The 23,105-nt window shown below is 45.8% G+C and overlaps 1 protein-coding gene across 13 annotated transcripts in view; it reads left to right on the top strand.

Moving 5' to 3' along the window:
* ANK2 (ankyrin 2) overlaps positions 1-23,105 on the top strand; it is a 180,130-nt gene that overhangs the window by 14,198 nt on the left and 142,827 nt on the right. Inside the window, exon 1 of one of the 13 annotated variants that reach the window (XM_074541907.1) lies at positions 18,065-18,523. The exons of 10 other annotated variants lie outside the window; for them this stretch is intronic. In XM_074541907.1, coding sequence (XP_074398008.1) covers positions 18,401-18,523 — 123 coding nt within the window. In that variant the 5' untranslated portion in view covers positions 18,065-18,400. Of the gene's footprint in view, positions 1-18,064; positions 18,524-23,105 lie in introns of those variants that run through there. 2 more of the 13 variants (XM_074541924.1, XM_074541923.1) reach the window with 2 other exon arrangements.

Here is a 23,105-nt window from a genome sequence, read left to right on the forward strand (position 1 = left end):
ATTAGTAGATGACTGCGTGAACAGTAGCAATTAGAACTGAAGAAAGTACGAAATGTGTGAGTGCAGAGCTGTATTTCTGTGTCATCTGCACTGGCAGAAAACCAGAAAAACTTCACTCAGATGGGTACAATTGTTGACTGATCTGTTTTAAATTTTTGGTCTCATTTTACCCAGCTTTGATTTTTTGGAGTTTAAACCAGCTTTTGGGCAGTGTGATGAATAGGGAAAATCGGATTCCGTCTCCCCCTCTTCTCATTGAGGGTGCTTCCCACATGTGTTTTACCTTCCAGGCTGTTGAAATTTCTGCAAATCCAGTATCTCATCTCCAGCACCCACAATTCAGAGATGCATAGCAAACAATAGGAAATAACCTTATTTTTGTAGTTTTATCTCCCTCTATTCCATACCAGTTTGCTTATGCAGGTCTGTTTGAAAGCCCTTATTAAAAAAAACCAAAACACCCACCCCAGAAATTGTAATCTATTTGACATGATAAGGTTCTTAACAAATTGACTTTTTAAGGTTCTTAACAAATTGACTTTTTGACTGAGCAATGATACTTTTGGTACATCCTGGTCAGCAGTTCCACTGCTGGGCCATGCAGTTTATCACAGTTAGAAAAAGTGGTTATCATGGTAAAAAGGATTAATTTGATTTCATTTGCCAAATGTGAGGCTTGCTCTTTCTCTCCTGAAGAACTGGGCCACGCTGAGGTCACTGGAGTGCGTGTGGGTGTCCTGCCATTCATGGTTAAGGTAAATGGGCTTAGGTAACATGTGTGTTAGCAAACACTCAGCACAAGCCAGCTCTTCTGGGCAGGTTGTTTATTCCAGGTGAGTGATACAGCTGTGCACAGCCTGTGCCTGACCTGCCTGCTTTGGGACTGGCTTTGAGTTCTCTGAGCTCCCATGTCACTAATTACTGGGAAATAGAGTTTTCTGCTCACTTTTTGCTGTGAGACAAAACTGTCTCTCTTCCCCACACTCTCCTGGTTTACAAAATGGTGCTCACCCAGAGCTTCCCACTTGTGGGGAAAAAACACTTGGTCATTTTCACTTGGCAAAATATTAGCTTCTTATTTTTCCTTTACAAACAGAATTCCTGCTACCATCAGTGAAAATTGTAAGGAGATTCTCCAAAGACTTCTAGGTCAATGGAAGCCTTTCTTTGACTTAGTTGGATTTTAATTTATAAGCATGTAAAAGAGATAAGAAATCCCTAATTATAATTTACTAATGCGTTTTAAGACTCTTGTTACCGGAGGCTTCTGTAGAAATAGAGTTTAATAAGGATGGTAGGGCTGCAAGAACTCATTTTCTTCTGCACTGAGCCCTGGGTCTATTAGAAATAAGCCTGCTTATCTATTGTACTTTACAACAGCCCTGTACACCAACTGTCTTGTTCTTTAAACTCTTTCAAGATGCCTCTCTTTGATGGATCTTCATTCATCCCAACATTTGCAGAATTGGGTATTTCAGCCTTGAGTGGGTCCATGACAGGACAAGCAAACAAACTCCCTGTTAAGAACAGGGGAGGCAACATCCTTCAGAAATTTCTGCATCTCTCTAATGTGTTTTTTCGCTTTGGTCAGTGATTAATTCAGCAGAGGTTTTAGGTCAATGTGAATACTGATGTCTGTGTGTGTATAGACAGACAGAAAGTGGCTTCTATGAGTAAAGAAACAAAACAATTTACCCAATATTTAAGACAAGAGAGTCCAGACTGCAACAGAAGTCTAAATCAGTATGTAGTATCCAGGAGGGTTTCTGGGAATTGTATGCCTTTTGTTAGGGGGGAAAAATAAAAAAATATTGTGTTGTTACTCAGTATCAATGTAGCAATTTGTTTTATGGTGTTTCAATAGCTTAGGCTGCTGGTGAGCAAGTGGACAAAGCCAAGGGGGAGGAGAAATGTAGCCAGTTTATTGTACTGTATAGATGTTGCAGTAGGTACTGTAATGCCTTGGAATGTGTGGATGGAGGGGAAACCCACTTTGTTCCCCCACTTTGAGAGCAAGGGGAAAAAAGGGTGATGGGAAGTGGAGGTTACTGCTAAAAAATTCATCTGCATGATGGTAGGTGTGTGGAACTTTGGTTTTCTGTTTTTATCTGTGTGCATTAATACAGTAACATATCTGGTGTCAGAGGTTTCTTATTTTTGTAGGCATATTTATCTGCTCAGATTGTCAGAGTACTTGGCAAAACCATAGAGAATGTACCACTCAACACGTTTTTACAGAATTTCAATATGTTTTGCTTGAAGAAAAATAGAAAATCAGCAGATGAGCCAGAAATACCCTGCAAGAGTCTGCTCCCTCTCGTCTTCTGGACTGCTGTGTTTACTCCTTATCCTACGCTGGTGTTTGTTGCGGGAGGCAGGTTTGCGAAATTTGTAGGTGTGGCACGCTGACGTGGGAAAGCGTTTGGTGCGCAGGTCCTTGGAGTCTGGGAATGCTGCGAGCCTCTGTGGCACATCCCGTGTCAATCCCGCGGCATCGCAGGCTGTGTTGCCATGGGGACGGGGCTCTCCGCAGTGACAGTGACGATCCGCCCTAACGCTGCTTGCGGTCGCGGGCAGGGAATGAGCCCCGCCACTGATCCCTGCCGGCCCGGCCGCGCCCTGGGCTCGCAGGCTCCTCCTGCCTTTTGTCCTGCCTTTGCTTTGCTGCCGAGCTTCTGGATGGTCTGCAAAACACCAAGAGCGGCCTGGAGACATCTGTCAAAAAGCCAAGGGGAGGGTGGGACAGGGACACCCTGGGGGGAATAGGGCTGGGAGAAGGGCAATGGGGGAAATACTGCTGTGGGGCAAGGGTAAAGCACTGAGGAAGAGAGATGGTGAGACTGCTGCCAAAAGGCATAAGGAGATGTCAGTAGATGACCCTTGAGTCCAGGAGGTGGTTTGGAAGGCAGATGCCAAGCTGGCCTTACATACAGCTCTTGCTGATGGGAGGTTATTCCCTTCCTGTATGTCTTTTAAACTGTCTTGTCTAAGGCATGTTGTGTATTTCACCGTTCCTGGATGCAGCCTGGTGCAGGCACAAATGGTGACACTGCTGGTGCTGGCTGGTGACACAGTAGTACAACAGCACAACAGCATTTCTGAGCATCCAGACATTCCCAGGAGTAAGTCTAAGGACAGTTGTGCATAAAGATGAAAAAGTGCCAGAAATCAGGGTGTATTCTCATGCAGACCTCTGGTGGTGATGCTGTGCTCTATTTTTCCATGATAAATATGACTTTTACAGGGCACAGCTAGACCTGAGTTACAGGTCAGCAGGGAAGGGCAGTGTTCTTGTTGGGCTGGTTTGGAAATGGGATGTCCAAGATGTGGGATCATGAGGAACAGAGCAAAACTGGACATTTAGGCAACTGAGCACTGCCCTGGAGTTGTGGATTCTGACTTTGTTCTCCTCAGAGGTCCTGTACTGCTGCTCACATCAAAAACTTGGCTTATCAAGGACAGCCAGCAGTTATGTGTTCCCTCCATTCACAGCTTGGCTTGTGATTCATGGTCTACCTGGACAAATTCTGAGCATCCATTGTGGCAAATGAAGCCCATAGAAGTGTCACTTTTGCAGTACAAATGCTGCATGTAATGAATGAATTGCGGAAAATAATGTTCATAGTGTTTCTGGTTGATGCAGACAAAATCAGAGGGTACGTTTGGCCTTATAAATTGAAGATGAAGTGCCTTTCATGTCCCAAAGCTGTGCTTGAAAATAAATGCATTAGTAGTTATTACAGATGTACATATATATATATATATATAAGAGGGAGAACTACAGAAAGACCTATAAGGGAATTAATAATTTAATCATCAGAAATCAGATTTATCATTCTGAATGAAAGCCATTCTGCCCCCCATTGGGCATCAAGGAGAAAATAACTGCTCAAAGCTGTTTTTTAAGTGTGTGCTGCCTGGGCCTGCTCACTGGAGGGGGCAGAGGTCACACAAATATGTAGTGAGTGATCCTTAATTACAGCCTATCTCACAGGACACGTGTGTAATAGGGCTGAATGAAGATTATGGTATTAATTAGGAGTTTTTTAGGTTTTGAGTGCTTGTCTTTACAACCTAAATGTTCTTACACTGTGCACTGTTTTATGCACATGTATGCATGCCATGATTGTAAAAGTGTGAGTCTTCTTAGCGCCTGTATTAATCTATAAGAAATAGTTATTAATAACAAGCTGTTCTAGCAACACCCTTTGCAGTGAAGAGGTGCATGTGTTCTTTGGATCTGATATTCACCAAGATTTTTTGTGGTGCAGTTGACTCCCTGCACTTGCTGAAAAGCTCCCAAGAAGGAACAGCCAAGAGCAGCTTGAGGGGTCTCACCAAGGAGCCTCGTGGCTCCTCATGGCATCATTTTGCGCAGTGAGCACTGAGTGTTCAGCTCCCAGATCACAGGGGTTAACTTCCTATTTTTGCCTGTCCTGATGAGGAGATTGTCGGAACTCAGTACATCCCTCTGGGTGTCCAGAGTTGCCGGAACCCCTGCCGGGGGGCTCGGAGACCCTGGCACGCAGCCCAGAACACCTGTGGGTTTGACTATGACCTGTGGAGCAAGTTGCCAGCTTTGTATGAAGACCTGAAAGCCACAGCAGTTTAAGTAGTGTAACAATAAAATTATCACTGGGTGAAAAAGTAGATTTTGGGGATTTTTAGAATCGGGGTTTTGGGGACAAGATGGAGGGACTTGGGCGTGTCCAGCCTTTCTTCTTCTCGTTCTCTATCTCCATCTTCTGCTGTGATGCTGGCACTTTGGGATTGGTTTAGAATAGAAGGTCACTGTCTAACATAGGTGATAGCTATTGGCAAGTGATTGTAAACATGTTATATGCAGTTTGTAGTATAAAGAGAACAACACTGCCCCAAGGGCAGTCAGAGTGCTGCTGGCTGTCCTGCTGAGTGGACCTCGGCTGGACAGGAGAAAAATTTTTATAGATAAGATAAAATAAACAACTCAGACCGAAAACTGAAGAACTCCAGTTCATTCTTCAGATGTGCGGGATGAAACAGAGTTTTCACGCATCTCGGGGCTGCAATAACTGACAAACTCCCACGAAGAGATCAGAGAAGAGAAATGGTGCTAGGTGTGCCTCTGTGCACCTCAAAAGGACAAGGATTTCGTGTTGTTTCTCATCTGGTAGCATTTTCTTGCACAGCCCCCTCACGCTTCTCCTAGGCTACAGCAGCATCTTCCCCCACATGTCTCACCTTGAGTGCATTTCGGTGTGGTGCAAGGTTAAGTACCTATCTCACCGTTTAGGATGTTGTGGGAGGTGAGACCACACGTAAAATCCTGCCAAGCACATTTTTTGTTGCACAAATTCCATTTCCCAGCATAAGAACAGGTTAAAACAGCAAGAGTGAATCAATCTGGGAGAAGAAATAACAGGACAGAATAGCAATAATCAGGTTTCTTGTGCTCTCCTGTACAGACTGGCAGCTGAAGTCACCATTCCTGCACACACATGCAACAGTCCCCTTACACATGACTGCACAGCAGCAGCTATCTGAGATCATACAGAGCAAAAGCCAGCAGGAGACTTTGCAAAGGTTACTTCTGTCCTTGATGGGTACAGTTTTCTCTCTGCCTCTGGGGGATGATGAGGTTGTGGAAAACACTGTTCTCCAAGGCACCTGTGTTTATGGCAAAACCCAACTTGTTTTGCATTTGAAAGATTTGTCCTTCCTGTGTGTCAAAAGGGATCGCTAAATCCCAAAGGCATTTCTGCTGAGGGCTGGTGATAAATCCTGTGTTGTTCTCTCCCATGGGGAAACTCTCTGTGCACTATGGGCAGTTACACCATAGATTGTGTGATGTAACCTCCTCCATGTGTTGAACCACATCAGAGCAGCAAGTTTGGAGAAATTAGAAAGGTATCATGGTGCAAAAAGCAAGAGGCACTGTGCTCTGTCCTGGGTACTGCAGAGAGCGGTGGAAGCAGAGAGGTTAATCTTAAATGCAATGTAAAATCACATATGTCAGGGTCATAGGATCTCTTTGTGTCTGTGTGCACCTCTCACACTATAATTAACACTTCAGGGTCACTGAAAGGGATGGCTGTGCTGCTGTTTCTGGTTGTTGCAGTGGGAATTGTTTAGACAGGAAAAGCACCTGGGGAGCCCTGGGTGGCTGTTGCCAGGCAGAGAGAGCTCTGGGCAGTAGGCAGGAAGAACAGCACCACCTTTCTATTACCAGGGAGTCAGGGCATTGCCTGCAGATTTTCCTTAAAATTAGTGTGTTAAAATACCTTGGGTATCATTGTAGAATCATGGAATAATTTTGGTTTGGAAGGGATTTAAAAGGCGTATTAGTTCAAACCCCCTGACATGAGTAGGGATGTTGTCAACTACATCAGGTTCATCATCAGGTCTTCTCCTTAGTTTTACAGTAGTATTTCTGTAAGGAGGCACTCAGGATGGTTTGCTGTTCTGTTTTCCTCTTTCTGCTTGCTCCAAAGTGGCAGAACACAAACTGGTGGCACCTGTCTGCCAGGGTTATGGTAAGAGGAGAATGGGATCAGTGGTTGTAGCAGTTTCGGGACAGCAGAATTGCCATTTCACTGCTCTGGAAGAGATAAAACATGGAGGGCACCCTTCCCAAGAGACGCTTAAAATTAGTGACAAAGTAGTTTATTTTTTATTTGAAGCAGTAAAAACCAGTTGCCCAGTGGACAGCTCTTTATTCCTCCCAACTGCATTGAAGTATTAAACAGTATTGCCTGTGTCAGAGCCTGAGAACACAGCTCAAGGCAGAGTGAAGTGCTGGCACCCGGAGATCAGGCGCCTGCTTTTCCTTAGACCTGCAGAGCCGGGGCAGCTGGGGACAGACAGGGCTGGAGTGCCACCGTGTGGTGCTCAGCACCAGCGTTGCCAATACACTCGGGGAAAACATTACTGGTGGGGAAAAAAACCCCAAGTATTAAGGAGACCTTTCCTTTCTCCTTTCTTGGCTCTTTCACTCCTGCTCTTCTGCACTCCTGCAGCAGTGCAGGGGATGCTGAGCTGTTATAGTGTTAGTGGTTTCTCTATGCCACACCTTCCCTCTCCTCAGATGTTGAATTAAAGATGGATTTTTGTTAAGAAAGCCCTCTGCTGTGTATCCTTGTGTCCTCAAGGAAGAGAAAGGATGCCTAAAGGAGGGGAAGGGACTTGTAAATCCTGTCTGCTGGCTGATTGCAGTTACAGAGGGGTGAATCCTAGGGATTGTGTTGTTCTACTTAGGATTTTGAAAAGTTTACAAATGTTTCTCTTCAGATTGGAAAAGATGATGTGTCAGAATATCTCTGCAATGTGGAATGCTGGACAATGCAGTGACCTTGAAGCCAGCACCAACAAAGACCAGATAAGCATGAGAGCACAAGGCTACAACTGAACCCAGCTGAAAGATGAGGCACAAAGTGCTGAGGTGCCTTTGCTGCTTTTACACCTGACCAGTGAGCCCTGCCATGGGGATGTGTTGGCTGACTCAGTGCTCTGGGAGCCTGCTCCATTGCACAGTGTCAAATCTCTGTCAAAAGACTGGTGGTTGTGGCTTTACTTGGAGATTTTGGATTCAGAGAGGTTTCTGAGGTCCCAGATGAATATATTAGTGCTTGACTAGTCTGTTCCTTCTTTTTTTGGGAGCTGTTCTACTTTACATAAATAAGTGTTTTAATTGGGCCATTAATTCATTGAGGTGATAGGACACCTGGGATTTTAAATCTAGGTTTCGCACATCCTTGGCAATGTGTTAAATGTTAGCTAGTGTTTGTCTGTGTTATCTCTCACTGCAAAGTCCAGCTTCTGCCTTTTCCATATAGGCCAGTTAACTCCTACGGTGAAAACCCATTGTGTGCAATTGTGCCAGCAGCTTGTCTTGAAAAATATCCTCTGTCTTGAAAGGAGTTCTCAGTCTGGCAGCTCTGTGAGCCAGGAGGGAGGATCACCTCTATTACACACTCTGCTCTCAGGTGTGTGAAGAGGGCCGAGTAGATTAAAATGCTGTTGTAATGCAGTGCTGGCTGTTGTGGAGATAGAAACTTGTTTTGCTCTTTGCAAGAGCTTGAGGATGATAAACTGAGGGAAAGCCAGGGATGAAGTATGTCTTTGGTCTAGATCGAGATGTTTACAGTTCTTTTTGTCTGTCTTTGTAATATTAAGTCTCCACTTGCTGCCTTTATCCCTTTCCAATGCAGAGCTCAGCCTTAACCCATGTGAATGAATCATCTGCCCTTTTGCAACGTATGTACAAATGGTATGTCCAGCTCAGATCTGGACCTCTGGCAGCTGAGGGCCAGCTTTGCTTAGATTTGTGCAGAAGCATTTCCAGCTCAGGTCCACCTCAGTACACAACCAATTTAGCCCCAGTCAGACAGATGTCTGATTTCCAAGTGAGAGCATCTCTTTTGTGACTTCCAGAGTAAGGACAAGGAAATGGGTAAATTGCCACAGTCTTTATTCATCATTTTCAGTGCTGTTGTCTTGGTGAAATGTGAAGTCACTGAGTGTTGTAGGAATAGTGATGAACACAACTGAGTTCCAGCAAGGCTCCCAGTTACATCAGGCCTGTCAGATTATAGCGTGCTTTTGCAAGGAGGTGTTTTTGGTAATGTTCTCTGCAGTGCATTTTCATGTCTTCATAATAGTAAGAGGTTGTTTGGGATAGTGGTTCAGATAGCTCCCTTTTTGTAAGGTCTTTATTCCCAAGGCTCCTGAGAAGTCACTGAGCGTTTTTCACAAATTGTTCTTGTTAGAAAGATACTACTTTTCAAAAGTGAAGGTGATTAATCTCGACAGAGCACAGCCTCTGTTCTGTGAATTGGGAGCTATTCCTGTTAGTTGTTTGAAAAGACATTCTTCATCCTCATCTTCTCCAGGAAGGAATGGAAACGGAAGGCACTTGAGGAACAGGTTCATGGTAATGCGTACTTTGTGTGAGATGTATCTGCTGATTCTGGGTAGTGCTTTGTTTCACACAAATGAAGGTGTACTGGCATGGACAAGCTCTTAAACCTGATGAGTTCACAATGAAAGAAAATGCTGTGCATCAAATACATATTTCTGTGTGTGTGTGTCTTTGAGGAGTTTTTCAGTCTATGGTGCCATAAACACAGGCCTGGAAGCCAAAACCTAAAAATTATACTACAGTATTACTTTTAAGAAGGACAAGGAAAAAGCCAGTATTTGAAAGTGAGATTTGCATTACACTTTTAAATCATAGAAGGATAACAAGTTACATCCTCTGTGATTTCTGAGGAATCTGTGTATTTAGCTGACTCAAAAATTCCTTTTAAAATTTGTACTACTTAGGAAAGTTATTTGTAATAGGTTATGAAATGCTTTGAAAAGGTCACCTGGCAGGTGCTTGCTGAAAAAGGTAAACGATGGCTCAGAGACCTAGAGAAGCTCAGGAAGGAGGCAGGGCCCTTCAGCAGTGCCCTGTACCCTGGTCAGAGGCCCAGGTGTCTTGGTCGTTGAGATCTGGCTTTCTGGCTTTTGTCTGTCATGCAGGGAAAAATGTCTTCAGTTCTGCTGGCATGGGTGTTTGGATCTTCTCAGGTGCTTCCTCTAGAAATTCCCCTGTAGTCTGTTTGCTTGGACTTCACAGAAATACCAAGGATTTCACAGTGGTTGTGCCTTGTTCTGTCTCACCCTAAATCAGGGCTGTGTTTCAGCTATCCCAAAACTTTGTTCTTGGGCTGCTTTGAAGCTGAAATATCTGTCACAGGGCATGTCAGAATAGTGACCAGCAGGTCAAGGCAGGTGGCTGTTCCCCTCTGCTCCTCTCCTGTGAGACCCCAACTGGATCCTCCAGCCCTGATGGCCTGGCACAGGAGAGACTTGGATTTGTTGGGGCAGGCACAGAGGAGGCCATGAAGATGCTCAGTGATGGAGCAGCGCTGCTCTGGAGCCAGGCTGGGAGACTTGGGGGTTGTTCAGCCCAAAGGGGCTACAGGACAGCTGGAGGGGGGCATGCAGGGCTACAATAACTGAGAAAAGGGTGGTTTTGGAGTGAATATCCAGGAGAAATTCTTCCCTGTGGGGATGCTGAGGCCCTGGCACGGGGTGCCCAGAGAAGCTGTGGCTGCCCCATCCCTGGAAATGTCCAAGGCTGGCTTGGACGGGGCTAGTGGAACGAACTGGGGTATGGAAGGCGTCCCCGCCCGTGGCAGGGCATGGGGCTGGATGAGCTCGAAGGTGCCTCCGACACAAATCGCTCTGTAGCCGTACGAAGTGTGAATCCAAGGCTGCTTTAGCCTGGCTTGGCCAGGAGAGGGGGATCGTTTGCCATCCATTCCTCGGGCGCTCCTGGTGGGAAGCACAACGCGGATGTGCTTCCCGTGCCTCCATGTTTCCAGCAGAAACCAGCCTGTGCCGCAGGAAACACATCTGCCTTGCTTAGATGTACAAAGCTGACTTTCCAGTGGCTGCAGGGGGACCAGGATGGGTCCCTAGCGGCCCCTGACCCCTCGGCTTTGCGCTCCTGGTGTTTCCCTCCGCTCCTGGTGCATCCCCGCCCCAGGCGCTCTCCAGGGTGCTGGGCTCTCTCCAGGGTGCTGCACCAAAGGCCCGCGGGGAGCACACAGCGCTAGGGCTTGGCATTCACTCTGTAGCAAATTCCGCTCTTTTACTGTCCTTTCCAAAGAAATGCCTGCTAAAGGCGCCGTTTGGCTGTGTAAATGGAATTCAGTATTCCATAGGCAATAATGCTGTGTCTGTACTGGTTTGGTCACACACTGGGACCACTGAAATTATTTGGTGGGGGAAGAGACTCCAAAAGTAAAGGAATCTCACCCTCTTTCCTTGGTGAGGTAAAGTGGAAACTATCTGGCTTAGAAAAAATGTTCTATGCATTACTGTGTTTACTATGGCTGATATTTGGGGTGTGTTTTAGATAGTGTCTGGGAGCTTTTGAGAATCCTTAGTGCAAAATGTTATCCTCTGGTTTTATAGACAACTAGCAGACAGGTCTTCTCTTGTTAGAAACAGTGGGGAAATCCATGTCTGTACATACTAAATAATAATTGTGTAAGTGGCAATCTGTCAAGCTTTTGATTTGGTTGCTGTGGGTGGGTAACCTTTGAATTCGAGGCAGGCAGAGCCCGTTCAAACATGAACTTGTGTTGCCTGGTCCAACACTGAAGTGCAGGCACACTACTACATATAACAGCAAGGTTGCTTAAGCAGAGCTGATTATGTGCAGCAGCAAGGTTGCAACTGAAAGGATTTAGAGTGGATGAGATGTGGGTCACACTGGCTTAAGACTTCCAGTGGCAAACAAGTCAGTTTTCCTGTTACAAGCTCTTGCTGCCCTGGTGTAATTATTTTTTCATATATTTCTAATTGATAAAATTATATTTATTTACATCATCATCTTGGCTTTGAGAGAATAGAATTCTGTTTACAGATCGACAGATGTTTCTGTTAACCTCTCTATACTACACCCAGCACTGTAGTTCAGCCGCATTATTGTAACAGGATGATTTGTGAATGAAATAAGCTTCATCAGGGAGGTCAATTGGGTTAGAATGGGGAGCCCTCCTTTTCACTCCTCAGGTTGGTCATTAGCAATATTCTCCTTGTTTTTGGGAAAACAGGGTAATAGAAACTTTTAAATTACAAGTGGTAGGATTGATCTGTCAGGGACAAAAGTGACATATATGTGACATATATGCAGGTATCTTTCAGTGTGAAACTTGCTTTTTGTGGCTCTTTCCCAGGTAATTACCATTAAGCTTGAAAGTGTCCTGTATCAGGATGCAGGATTAGAGAAGGAGCATTCCCTCAGGCTGTTGGAGCACTTGTCTGTGGCACCAGGTGGCACTGGGGGAGCAGCAGGCTGGAAGCAGAGCCCAGCAAGCTCCCCTGCTCTGTGGTGGTGGCTGTGGTGACATTCCAGGTGCTGTGAGGGGAGCAGGCACCAGGCTGGGAAGCCACTCCTGCAGCAGCTGGGGCTCTGCCCCTTTGCAGCAGGTCCAGCCAGGTAACTGCAGGGGTGAGGGAATGCCAGGAGTGAGCCTGGGGAGTACAGTCTGCCCTTTGGGAATCATACCCAGCAGGTCTGAAGAACCTTCACAATGGTCCCTTGGACCCTTTTTGTGTTACCAGCAGCTTCTGCCCTCACAGGGCCAGAACCAAACACAATAAGCAAAGGTGAAAGCAGGTAGGGCAGGGAGGAAGATGGGAAGGCACATTGCAATGTTGGATTAAATGATCAAGGTCCTGTTCCCAAACCCGTTGAAATCAATAAAATGTCTGCTGTTGCCCTTAGTGAGCCATTGCAGGAGGCCCTGTTTGACTTAGTTAGAATGTGACATCAATATTTTCAATCAATATGAAAACAAATACAAGCGGAGCAATAGTTGGAGTTAATGCAACTTAGGGATCATTGGAAAACCACAGGATGGGTGTGCTTGCTAGAAATACCTATCTGTATTTTATTTAGGATTCTGATGAAACAAATGTGCTTCTTGAATTGCCAACTTGGATGCAGGTGGGATACCTCTACCTCATAATTGGGCTATTTCTTTAAACCAGAGACATCAGCCTCTGCAGGGCCTTTCTACATCATTTTCTTGGTGTTAGGGAAGTTGTTGGTGTATGCAAAGCCTTTCTTTGCCATGGCACAACTGGGGCAGCAACAAAGGCTGACTGTAAGGATTTTCACACCTGGTCTGTAAGCACTCACCTGTGGCAGTGGTACTTTGAATAATTAGTTGAGCAGCAGAACTTGGCCTTCCTATGTTGTGAGTGCTGGAAATTCAGGAAGGTTCAGAGAGAGGCTGCACAAGTTCCTGGAAAACAGCTGGTGAGGATGGCTGTGTAACTGGAAATGCCTGGCACAAATGCCCAGGAGTCTGAAACAACCAGAACCTGCTGGAGTACTTGAAGTTATCATCCACGTTTGTCCTTTTCTACTCTTTGTTAGGTACCTAATTTTGACCCCTGTTGGAGCCAGAGGCCTTTGGTCTCACCCCACAGTGACTGCTCTTATTTTACTAGGACATATTATCTCATTTTCTTTGTCCATGATATAGGAAAAATAATTTTATAAGAGCAGATGACCATTTTCAGTAACTCTCCCAAGATGAAGGTAGCTAAGCAGTGTCTCTTTTTCTCCCCTGGGTTAATTATTAGTTGCATTTAATGTTTGTCACTATTGAACTGAAGACCTTCAAGACAGAAACCTGCTCTCTGTGTGTCAGTGGTATTTGAAATGTTGCTGTATCATCTGTGATATATTCTTGGTGATGACCACTAAAGGTGGCAGTGCTGTTATCTATACTCTGGTGGTCTGACAGAAAAGAAGAGAAAGATGTTAAAATTGGTCTCATTTAGGTCCATTCCTACCTCAACTTGCCTCTTTTCATTTCTTTGGTATTGCTTGCTTTTCAGTTAATAAAATAGATATACTCATGGTACAGAACAAGTCAGGACATAGTTTTATATATCATCTTCTCTGTTCTAGTTCAGTGTCACTAATTTCCAGCGCAGAACTTTGACAAGACCACATTGGTTTTGCATATCAAGTAAAATAAGAATGAGAGAATGTAGAGCTTTTCTTTTAAACCTTAGTATATTTTCTCTCAGGAAATATAAAATGAAAGCTGTACAGCATGGATATGTGCTTGCTAACTTACTTCCAGTGTTATTGTACCTTTAGAACTACACACCTATAGGATAACTAGTATGTGACTAGTAACTAAGGGTGTGGGTTAAACAGTGAGTGAGACAGGAGGCAATTTATAACTGTAGCCTGTGCTTCCATAGTTAGCTTTGTGCTTTTTACTTTCTGCAAGGATTACTTTGCTGCTTTTCTAGGAGTACATAGTCCTGTAGGCACTGAAATGGCTGGGTATGCTAATACACACAATCCCTAGGAATACTTTTAAATAGTTGAATTAAGAACTTTGTTACTCTGCCCTGGAATTTCCAAGATGTTTTGTGCCTATAAAAACAATTCCATCACCTCCATCTGCATCCCTCAAGAGGTGGGAAGAGAAGAGCTTCCTGAGCAGGGGGGAAGGCTGCCCACCCCTGCCATTTAGCTTGGCTGGAATAGCAGCAGAGGGAAGGTCTTTACCTGTGCTTGTGGGTGGAGGTGAGCTAATTCAGTGAGCCAGGACTCTCTGGTTTCCAGGCCACTCAGAGCTGTGTGCCCACCTCCAAGCCTGGCCTAACCTGTCCTGCCTCTCAGCAAGGAGCAGAAGTTTAAATAGGTGCACAGTTCGTAGGAACAGGCATGATGGTTGCTGCAGATTTTGTGAAATACCTCGTGCATGCACCTGTGCAATATTGTGTACGATTTACACAGGGCATTGCTTTGGAGGGACCCTAGTTCCCTTGAATTGTAACCTGCCTTGTACAAATGGCTTTGCCATGACAGTAGACAAAATACTGAGTTGTCCAGTTTTCATCCTGGCCAACTATTGCCTAGGACAGCCTTTTCCCACTTTTAGCTGTTTGAAACTGGTTTTGATTTCCAGGCAGTTTCCTGAATATTCTAGAGCTTAGAACTGGAAACAGCAGTCTCCATTCTGGCTATGAAGCTTTTCCCACTCCATCAATGCCTCCCTTTTTTTCTGCATGTTTGGGAACAACTTGGAGTCACACTTCCTCAGCATGGCTCCCAGGCTTGGTTTTAACTTTGTTTTTGCACTACCCACATGATTTATGTGGAGAGAAGCTCATTTTTGTGAGCTGGACCTCTGACAGTGGATATGCTTCGGGGGAGAGAGTCACTTGTGTACATCCTCTCTTTTTGTACTCAATTACTGCTGGGTTTCACCCACTAGGTTTTTATAGACTGCAAATACTGATTTGCTCAGCAAACCCAGTCTGTCTGCCTGAAAGCTGGCAGGTGAAGCCTAGTGCTGGTCACAGCTGTGGCCATTGCAGCCCTGCAGTGCCAGCCCTGAGTGTCTCAGCTGGTGGGGCAGGCCAGAGAACAGAACCTGGGGACTGTGAAATCAGCACATCAGGTCAGGAAGCTGATGCTTAATGCCAGCTTGGGAACAGGCAGACAGGAGCTGGAACCCCAGTGCAGCATCCCCATCTTGGTGTCTCAAGAAGGGGGAGATCTCTTGGTGAGGTTCATCACTTGGAGGCTGCTCCCAGATCACACAGTGCTCTGGACATGCTGAAGCCTTATGGGCTTTGTTATCCCAAATGGGAATTTGTTGAATCTCACGAGTTCTGTATTTCTACATCCTGAGCTGAGGATGACACATGCATTTCAGAGAAAACCCACCCTTTTTCTGGAACTGTGTTCTTCTGTTATTGTGCATCTGCCCACTCTCCCACTCCCCTCCCACACATGGTTTGTGACAGCATCACTGTATGTTCTGCTCTTCTCATGTAGCACCTCCACAATACATTTTCTATGTTTAGGGGAAATTGCTCAGTCTCCATTTTTACTTGAAAATGTAATCTTCAGACTGATGTCTGCAGAAGAATTTGTTTTTGTTAGGATCTTGATACATAATGCGATGATAAGCCTGTTCCTTCTTTTCTTCCTTTTTTTTTTTTTTAGGAAAATATGTCTAAGAATATTTATTTCCTGCAGGGACATAAGCTGTGTCAAATATTGATACTTTGTTCTGCTCCCCAGACAAGATATACTCTTTCCAAAATAATCTATCAAAAGTAACTTTTTTTTCTTTCCTTCCATATTTTTATGTCTCTTTAAGGTCAGGGAGGAAATGTCTGTTGTACATAGTAGTGAACTCATAGAGCTGGCCTGAATCTCTTCTTTGCCAGTAATCCTAAAAGAATATTTGCTATCTTATTTCATTTTATTTGGGATCAGTTGTTCAGTTCCAGTGTCTGATGTTTTTCTCTTGTGTGGCCTGGGTTAGAAGGTACATCAGGTCCTTGGTTAACTTATAAGCAAGTTTCCTGAAAGAATAATAATTTGATACTGAGGTGATGAGCCTGTGTGTATCAGTCATCAAAAGATGAGAAATTGTTTGATAATGACTGCCATAAACCCTCCTCTGTATCAAACCCTACTGTGTGGACTATGTTGCAGGATTTAAACTTTTAGTGGCTTAGACACCTTGAACCATGATCTGGGGAAATCCTAATCTGGGGTTTTTAAGTGTGGTGGCTTGTGATTTGGTCTTATTTTTAAACTTATTGTTTAAGATCCCATGAAGAGGTTGGAAAGATATCAGGAAAGTTCAGTTCTACACTACCAGCTGTTAATTTCTGGTTTACAAGTGATGGTACCTGTGGGGTTCATACAATGTGAAGAGGTCAAGGCATGCCAGAGTCCTATCAGGGATCCCACTCTTCCCCCTTATTCTATTCCCATGGCTGCCTCCACCTGTCTCAGTGCTGTGGTGGCTGTTACTGCAGCCACTTGTGTTTTTGCCATAGCTTTGTGTAGCCTAGTTTTCTACAAATGGAACAACTGGGAGAGGAGAGGAGCCAGAAAAAGCTTGGCTGACACTTCCTGCCCTGTCCCATGCCTCCTTCCACTAGGGAAATGTGTTTTGGATTGAATGCACAGATCACTGGCTCAAATGCAAAATAGATCCCTGTTTTAAAGATGCTTTTATAATGCTTTGTAGCTTTCATATGTAATTCTTTGTGAAAATTTGGTCTGTGATATTTTCAAAGTGAAACCTTATAGTAACCATAGAACTCATCAATGAGAATTAGTTCCATGGTGACGATCAGTGGTCCTGCTTCACATGAACTGGGGACCACCAAGTTCTGTGGGGTAGTAGGGCAGTGTGAGGGGGGAGTTCAGGCTGATCTATGAGCTGCTGTCACATGAAGAGCTCTCAGGATGTCTGTCACTTGTGGTGGGACTGTGTTACAGGGGAATTCATGGTGCATGGCTCTAGGGACCATTCAGTACAGTACCCTGAAGTCAGGGGATGTATTGCAGGGGGGTGCTTGACTCAGGGAATTGTTTCTTTGGTTTGGTGGGGTTTAGTGCTGGTGTCTGTGAGCTGCTGCATCCCTGTGGCTCTGGGGTGGTGACTAAGCCAGGGATGCAGACAGCTCTGCTGCACTGGGGAGTCCCATCCTGCCTCCCCCTCAGCACCTGCCTGAAGAGGCCGGAGCAGTGGTGCTGGAGGGAGTGGAGTGGGATCGGTTGTCTGCTAGCAACCAATGCAAAGCCTCTTTTGATCTACCCGGGGCCTGTTTTGATGAATAAAAGCTTGATGCTGATAGTGATAAGAGTTATCGGAGCAGGTGGGGGCAGAACTTTGATGTGCTGGTTTAGCCGGGCGTTAAGCAATGAGGAAATGACAGACCCATCTGTCTTGGATATTAGTGCCAGTAATTGGTGTTCCATACCCGAATGATATTTGGGGAACGGGAGTGACTCAGTAGAGACATATTGTCACTGACTCTCTTGGTCGCTGTTGGTCTGCAGGTACAAGCACTGTCCATCTTCAAGGCAGACCTTCAGAAGCTGTTTTAGGAAGTGCCTGAGAGCAGCTTTTGGGGTTGAAAAACAACAAGCAGCACCCCTGGTATTATTTTTCCTTTGGTGGTGTTGAGCCGAGCGGGGCAGGCTGAGCCCAGATTACGCTGCGTGCTCTGTGCTGTCCCTCCTCGCTGCTGAATGCAGCTCTCTTGATGCAGCCTCACGTGGCTGCAGAGAGGCACAATGAGGATTTGAGCACTGCCAGCCCTTCCCAGGCGTCTCTCCCACTGCCTGCAGGTGAGCAGGCTGAGCCTGGGCTCTCCCAGCCCCACGCATTTCCCTCCCGGCTTCCTACGGACCGCCTCGGCAGTGAGGGAGGATCGTGAGGAGGAGGAGGGGAGCAGGAAGGCGTGTGCCGGGCTCCGGCACAGCCGGTGGCAGCAGCAGCAAGTCAGTAAGTCAGACTGCACCATTTTCTTCTCACCCTGCGTGAAGGCGATGTGAGAAGCTGACGGGAGCTGCCCCCTCCCCCTCTCGCTGGGGATGCTGAAGTGAAGCCCTCCTCCCAGACAGAAGACGCAGTCTCTCTGGAGGAATCCCAAAAGACCTTCCCAATTTGGTGATGTGTGTTTAAAGGCCGATTTTTCTTTTCCTTTTTTTTTCCCCTCCCTGTTTTTTTTTTTCTTCCTTCCCAGCTGAGTCTGAAGCCCGCCTTCTCTTGCAGGCACCGCCAAGCTGAAGGGCTTGCAGCCTGCTAGGAGGGATTTTCTGGCTGCTGGCGTGTGTGTGGCTGCGGGCACTTTGGCACCCTGCGTGCTGGCCACGGCTCTGCTGCTCCCCAGCCATGGGTGCTGCAGGGGCTGGGGCAGAGCCGTGACCTTTCCTGGGCTGCCCGAGGAGGAAGAGTGGATTACGCCGTGAACTTGTGGCTCGCAGCCAGTGCCCTTGCGGAAAAAATAAATCACCTGGATAGCCGCGTGTGCTGGGGACAGCTTCCTTGGGGCTGGGCTTCTCCTCGCCAAAATGGCTCATGCGGCCGCTTCCATTAAAAAAGTTCGGGAGTCTGAAATCGAAGAGAGGGAGAGAAACCTTGAGAAGGAAAGGAAAAGGCAGCGGAAAATCTCTAGGGCTGATCGGAAACGCAAGGTATGAGGGGGAAACCAGCCCCCTTCTCCCTTTCCCCCCACCCTTCCTCTGTCTGTGCAGTACTTGACAGGTGTTCGCTGCCATGTGCAATGCTCTCCCCTTCGTTTTCCAGACCTTTCCCATCATGTTTCCCTTTTGCATCCCTTCCCATCTCCTCGGAACCCTGCTGTGGTCTTAGCCCATCTGCAGTGAGATTAAAGTGCCGCCAGCCATGGCAGCCCACAGTCATGCAGAGAACGTGCACGTAAAGATGGCACGCTGGTATCTCCACTTTCCCTTCATCCCAGAAGGCCTGGAGCTCCCTGCCATCGTTCCCAGCCAGGTGCTCCAAGCCCCTGGCTGATCTGGAGAAGTTCTCAAGGCAGGGAGGTGGCTGTGCTTGTGCTTTGCAGTGCCAAGGTGCATTTCTCTGCTTCACAACAGCATTTCTCCCCCATTTCCCATTTTTAGTTCCGCTTCCCGCCTCCTCAGCAGTGCTCAGTGCTCTGTGTAGGACCCGCCTTGGGGTGCTGGGAGCATCAGCTGAGCTGTGTTGCAGTTTTTGGGTGTCACAAAAGGGATTCTGGGCTTGCCGCTGTGATTCAGTGTATTTACACTGCACATTGCAGGTATATTTGTCTAGGCAGGGCCTGGCACACAAGTCTGCAATCTGATGGGTTTGCCTCTGTTACTGATGGCAATTTCTAGTTTTCTTAAGGTATAGCTCTTTAGATGGTTCTGATTTTGGGGAAGTTTCTCATGTTTTGTAATTAATTGTTGTTTTCCTTCTGTGTTAGAGGGAATATCTCTCATTGTCTTGGGATGAAAAAATAAAGAACAATAAGAAAATCAATAGAGATGATTTGTTTGCCCAATCACTCTGTAGTTTCCAAGGACACAAAAAATACAATAGTGGAGAAAATACTAAAATGAAGTAAAATGAAGGTTGTGTTAATCTCAGCTTTAGGACTGTGATACATGGGGAGAGCCTGTGTTAATGCTTTCTCATTGCTGTTTCTTTCCTTCCATCTCTGAATTATGTGGCTTGTGATATGCATTAACCCATTCCCTGACGCTGTGTTTTTATCCATTCTTTGTGAATTTCTCTGGAAGGGAAAATATCAAGAGACAATTCCCCCCCTCCCCTCTCCCCTTTCTGCTACATTGCATGTAAACACACATATCTGTGAGAATAAATGCCTAGAATTCAGCCTTGTAATGTTTGAATTTACAGATTCTTTTGGCAGATCTCTAGAATTCAGAAGCCATCTGCTCCCTTGGCATACCTGGGCAGTTTTGAATTTGTTTTGCATTCAGTCTTAAGGTTTTTTTGTATTCTGAACTGCATGGCTTAAATAAAATGACAAAGGCCGTTTGATGCCTTTGGGACCTCTGGGTGTGATCTCCATGACTTTTCTAATGCTCACTTTGAGTTCATTAAGTCACATCCAAATTGTCTTTATGAAAACCAGGAATATAATTTCTCATGGATGCAGTGTCTGGATGCTGGGCAGGGCTGCTTGGAGCAGATTGTGATTACTCTCCTAATCCCTTAAATGGGGCACTGCAGCATAAGGTAGTTTTTGTGATTACATTTTTGATTGTGGAATCCTCTGCAAAACAGCCTTTTTAAAAAATGTACTTAATGTGTAGATGTCCTTGCGGGAAGGGCTTTTTTTTCCTGTCTGCCCAGCACCCATCTCAGTTACTTAATTGCAGCATGCGTTGTTTTTCCCGATTGTCACAAGTCCTATTTCCTCAACGTGTTTGATTGCAATGCCTGTTGGACTGCTTTAATTAAAGCTGGATGGAATTAATGCTGCCCCTCCTGCTCTCTCTGTTCCCAGAGTGCAGCATATCCCTGGCTGCCAGCAGGCAGGCTCAGGCCGCATCCCTTTTGGTAACTGTGTGTGCTGATGCAGGCTCCTCACCAGATTGCTGGATCCAGGGATCACCAGCAGGCTTTGCTCAGGAAACACAGGGAACACTCCAGTGCTCTGTGCCTTTCCTCCTTTTTAATATTCCACCCCTGCTCCTGGCTGCCTTCTACTGCGGCTGTACCTTGCTGTTACATAAACAAGTGCCTGGCTGCACCCTGAACTTGCCTTCAGTCAGATGGTCGGGGGTGGGTCAGCCTGGGCTTTTCCATCCTGCTGCTGCTGCTACTGCAGGAGGCACACAGCAGCACAGCCATGAGTTGTTTATGTCTGTATCTGTACATGCCCGTGCTGTGCACAGTGCAGGGTGTAGAGCAGAAATGTGGGTTTGTATGCACACCCATCACACATACCAACCCAAATAGAGACTATATGCTACATACAGTCTTTTTATTTAATCATCAATTTAAGTGAGGTACGTATCTGTGAGATATTTATGTGTCTGTCACTTTAATTCCTGAAGAGCAATAAATGGTTTTACTGTGAAATGGGATTATCTCCTAGTAAGGGCCCTCCCAGTTCTTGTTGACTTTCTTGGAAAATGGAGGCTAGGAACAAATTAGATGTGCAGGTCCACGAGAGGCAAAATGCAAATGAATATATTTTTGATTGCTCTCAGCACTTGCAGTGTTTCTGCATGGGGAGAATCTGGTTCCAACTTTGTGATTTGTTTGAAAGGCCTTACACTGCAGTGAGTGGATTTTCTCTACAATGGAGATCCATTTTGTTTGTGGAAGGATCATTGGAGTGGGGGAATGTGTCAGGTGCTGTGGGCTGTCTTTCCCAACCCTCACTTGGATATATGCCACGCACCAGTATGAGCTGAGTGCACGAAGCTGCATTTGGCCTCACGATAGAAACTTTTCCTGTGTCCCTGGAACATCCTGATTATGCAAAAGAGGATAAATGAAGGGCCATGGCTTTATCTCTTCCACTCTGGCAGGATGCTGGGCATCTGTTAGTACCATGCCACCCTTTTCCAGGCTCCCAGGGATGCTGCAGGGCGTGGGCTCCTTGTTCCTCTGCCTCTTGAGTGTTTTGCCGTGTGACCATCACCTGTCTGGGAGCAGCACTGCAAGCTGGCTGCAGCCCTGTGCTGCTGGGCTGGGACCAGAACGTTCTGAGATGTTGTCACAGCTGCTGCCTGATGTAGCCCCGGGCCCTCACAGGCCCCTGGCCAGCAGGAGCAGCGAGCTGCTCACATCCTCTCTTGGCCAGCCTTAGTGGTTCTTTAAGGATGAACAGGATAATTCCATGCTCAAAAACTGGGAAAAGGAGTTTGCACACTAAAGACTTTCTCTTGTGTTCTTTTTGAGATTGACTCATTTGATTTGAAAAACCAGCTGACAAGAGATAGCTCTACTTATCTTGCATCCAAGTTGGAAATTTTCCCTTTTATGCAGGTCTGATCTTTTCTTGCAATGTGTAAGGGTACTGGTGCAAACACATGTATGTAAACGGCCTCCCACCTTCTGAATAATTGTATGGGTACCCAAATGTGTCAAGAACATTAAAAACCAGGTACTAACACAGCAGGTGAGCAGCTTCAAATATATAGATTTTATGGCAATTTAATTCCATTTTGCCTAAATCCAGGATACATAAGGCCCAGCTCCACTGGCCTCTCGGTGCCTTTGGAGAGAGCTGCCTGTGGCTCACCCTTTGCAGAGTGAGGCAAGGGAACTGGGGTGGTTCTGTGACGGTCACTCACTGAGTCAGCAGCCAAGCTGGAATTACAGCCTGGGAATCCAGCTGCCTAGCCCCTGGCTCTATGTAACACATGCTTGTTCTCCCTGTCTAAAGTACTTCTCAAAGCAGACAAAGCTTCCTGTTTCTGCATGTGACAAGTGTGGAAAAGATTTTTGAAAACCCACATAAAATCCCAAAGAAAAAGCCTGTTATAAAAATGGATTCTACTGCCAAATGAAACTGGTTTTTGAATGTTACAGATGTGGTTAGCTTATGACTGCTACCGTTTTGCCATCAGTCATGAGGACAGTTTGGCAACTGGTCTGTACTGGCAGTAGTTGGGTCTTTATTTAGTATTTTAAAAAGGTTTAAATAACTTTTATACCTTTTTTCAGGCCAGATTCATGAGTGCAGCCTTCTTAGCATAAAACGTTCCACAGCATCTGGAATATCCATCACTGTTTGCTAAAAGAGATTGAGAGCCAATGGCATCAGGTGAATTTTGTCCTTCCCTTGACACCCTAAGCACAGCTGAAGCTCCCAGAGAGCTGGACAATACCTACAGAAAGACAATGATGGAGGGATTCTGCTGCTAGCAGAATTCCAGTGTGTGTGGGGAGGAGTCAACATCCACTAAGTGCTTTCCATTATGGAGATGCAGGAGACAGGAAATGAGTTTGCTTTGTTTTACCTCAACAGCAGACATTGTTTCACATTACCATCTCCTTTTTCACAAAAGAAGAGAATAAGAGACTTCTCACATTCTAGAAAATGTTGTCAGATTTGTCTTAAATCCAGGCCCACTTGAATTTCAAGCACATCTTTGGCAGGGAGGGTGGGTGTTTGTTATTGGGTGCATGGGCTCTGCACCAAGGCCAGCAGCCCCACAGTTCATCCCTTTGGAAAGGGCCAGAGTTCAGTGAGGAAAGAGGATGTGGAGCACTAAGGAGTGCTTGGTGTACTAGAAAAAGGCATTC

This window comes from Zonotrichia albicollis, chromosome 5, assembly GCF_047830755.1.
Source record: "Zonotrichia albicollis isolate bZonAlb1 chromosome 5, bZonAlb1.hap1, whole genome shotgun sequence".
NCBI classification, from domain to species: Eukaryota; Metazoa; Chordata; class Aves; order Passeriformes; family Passerellidae; genus Zonotrichia; species Zonotrichia albicollis.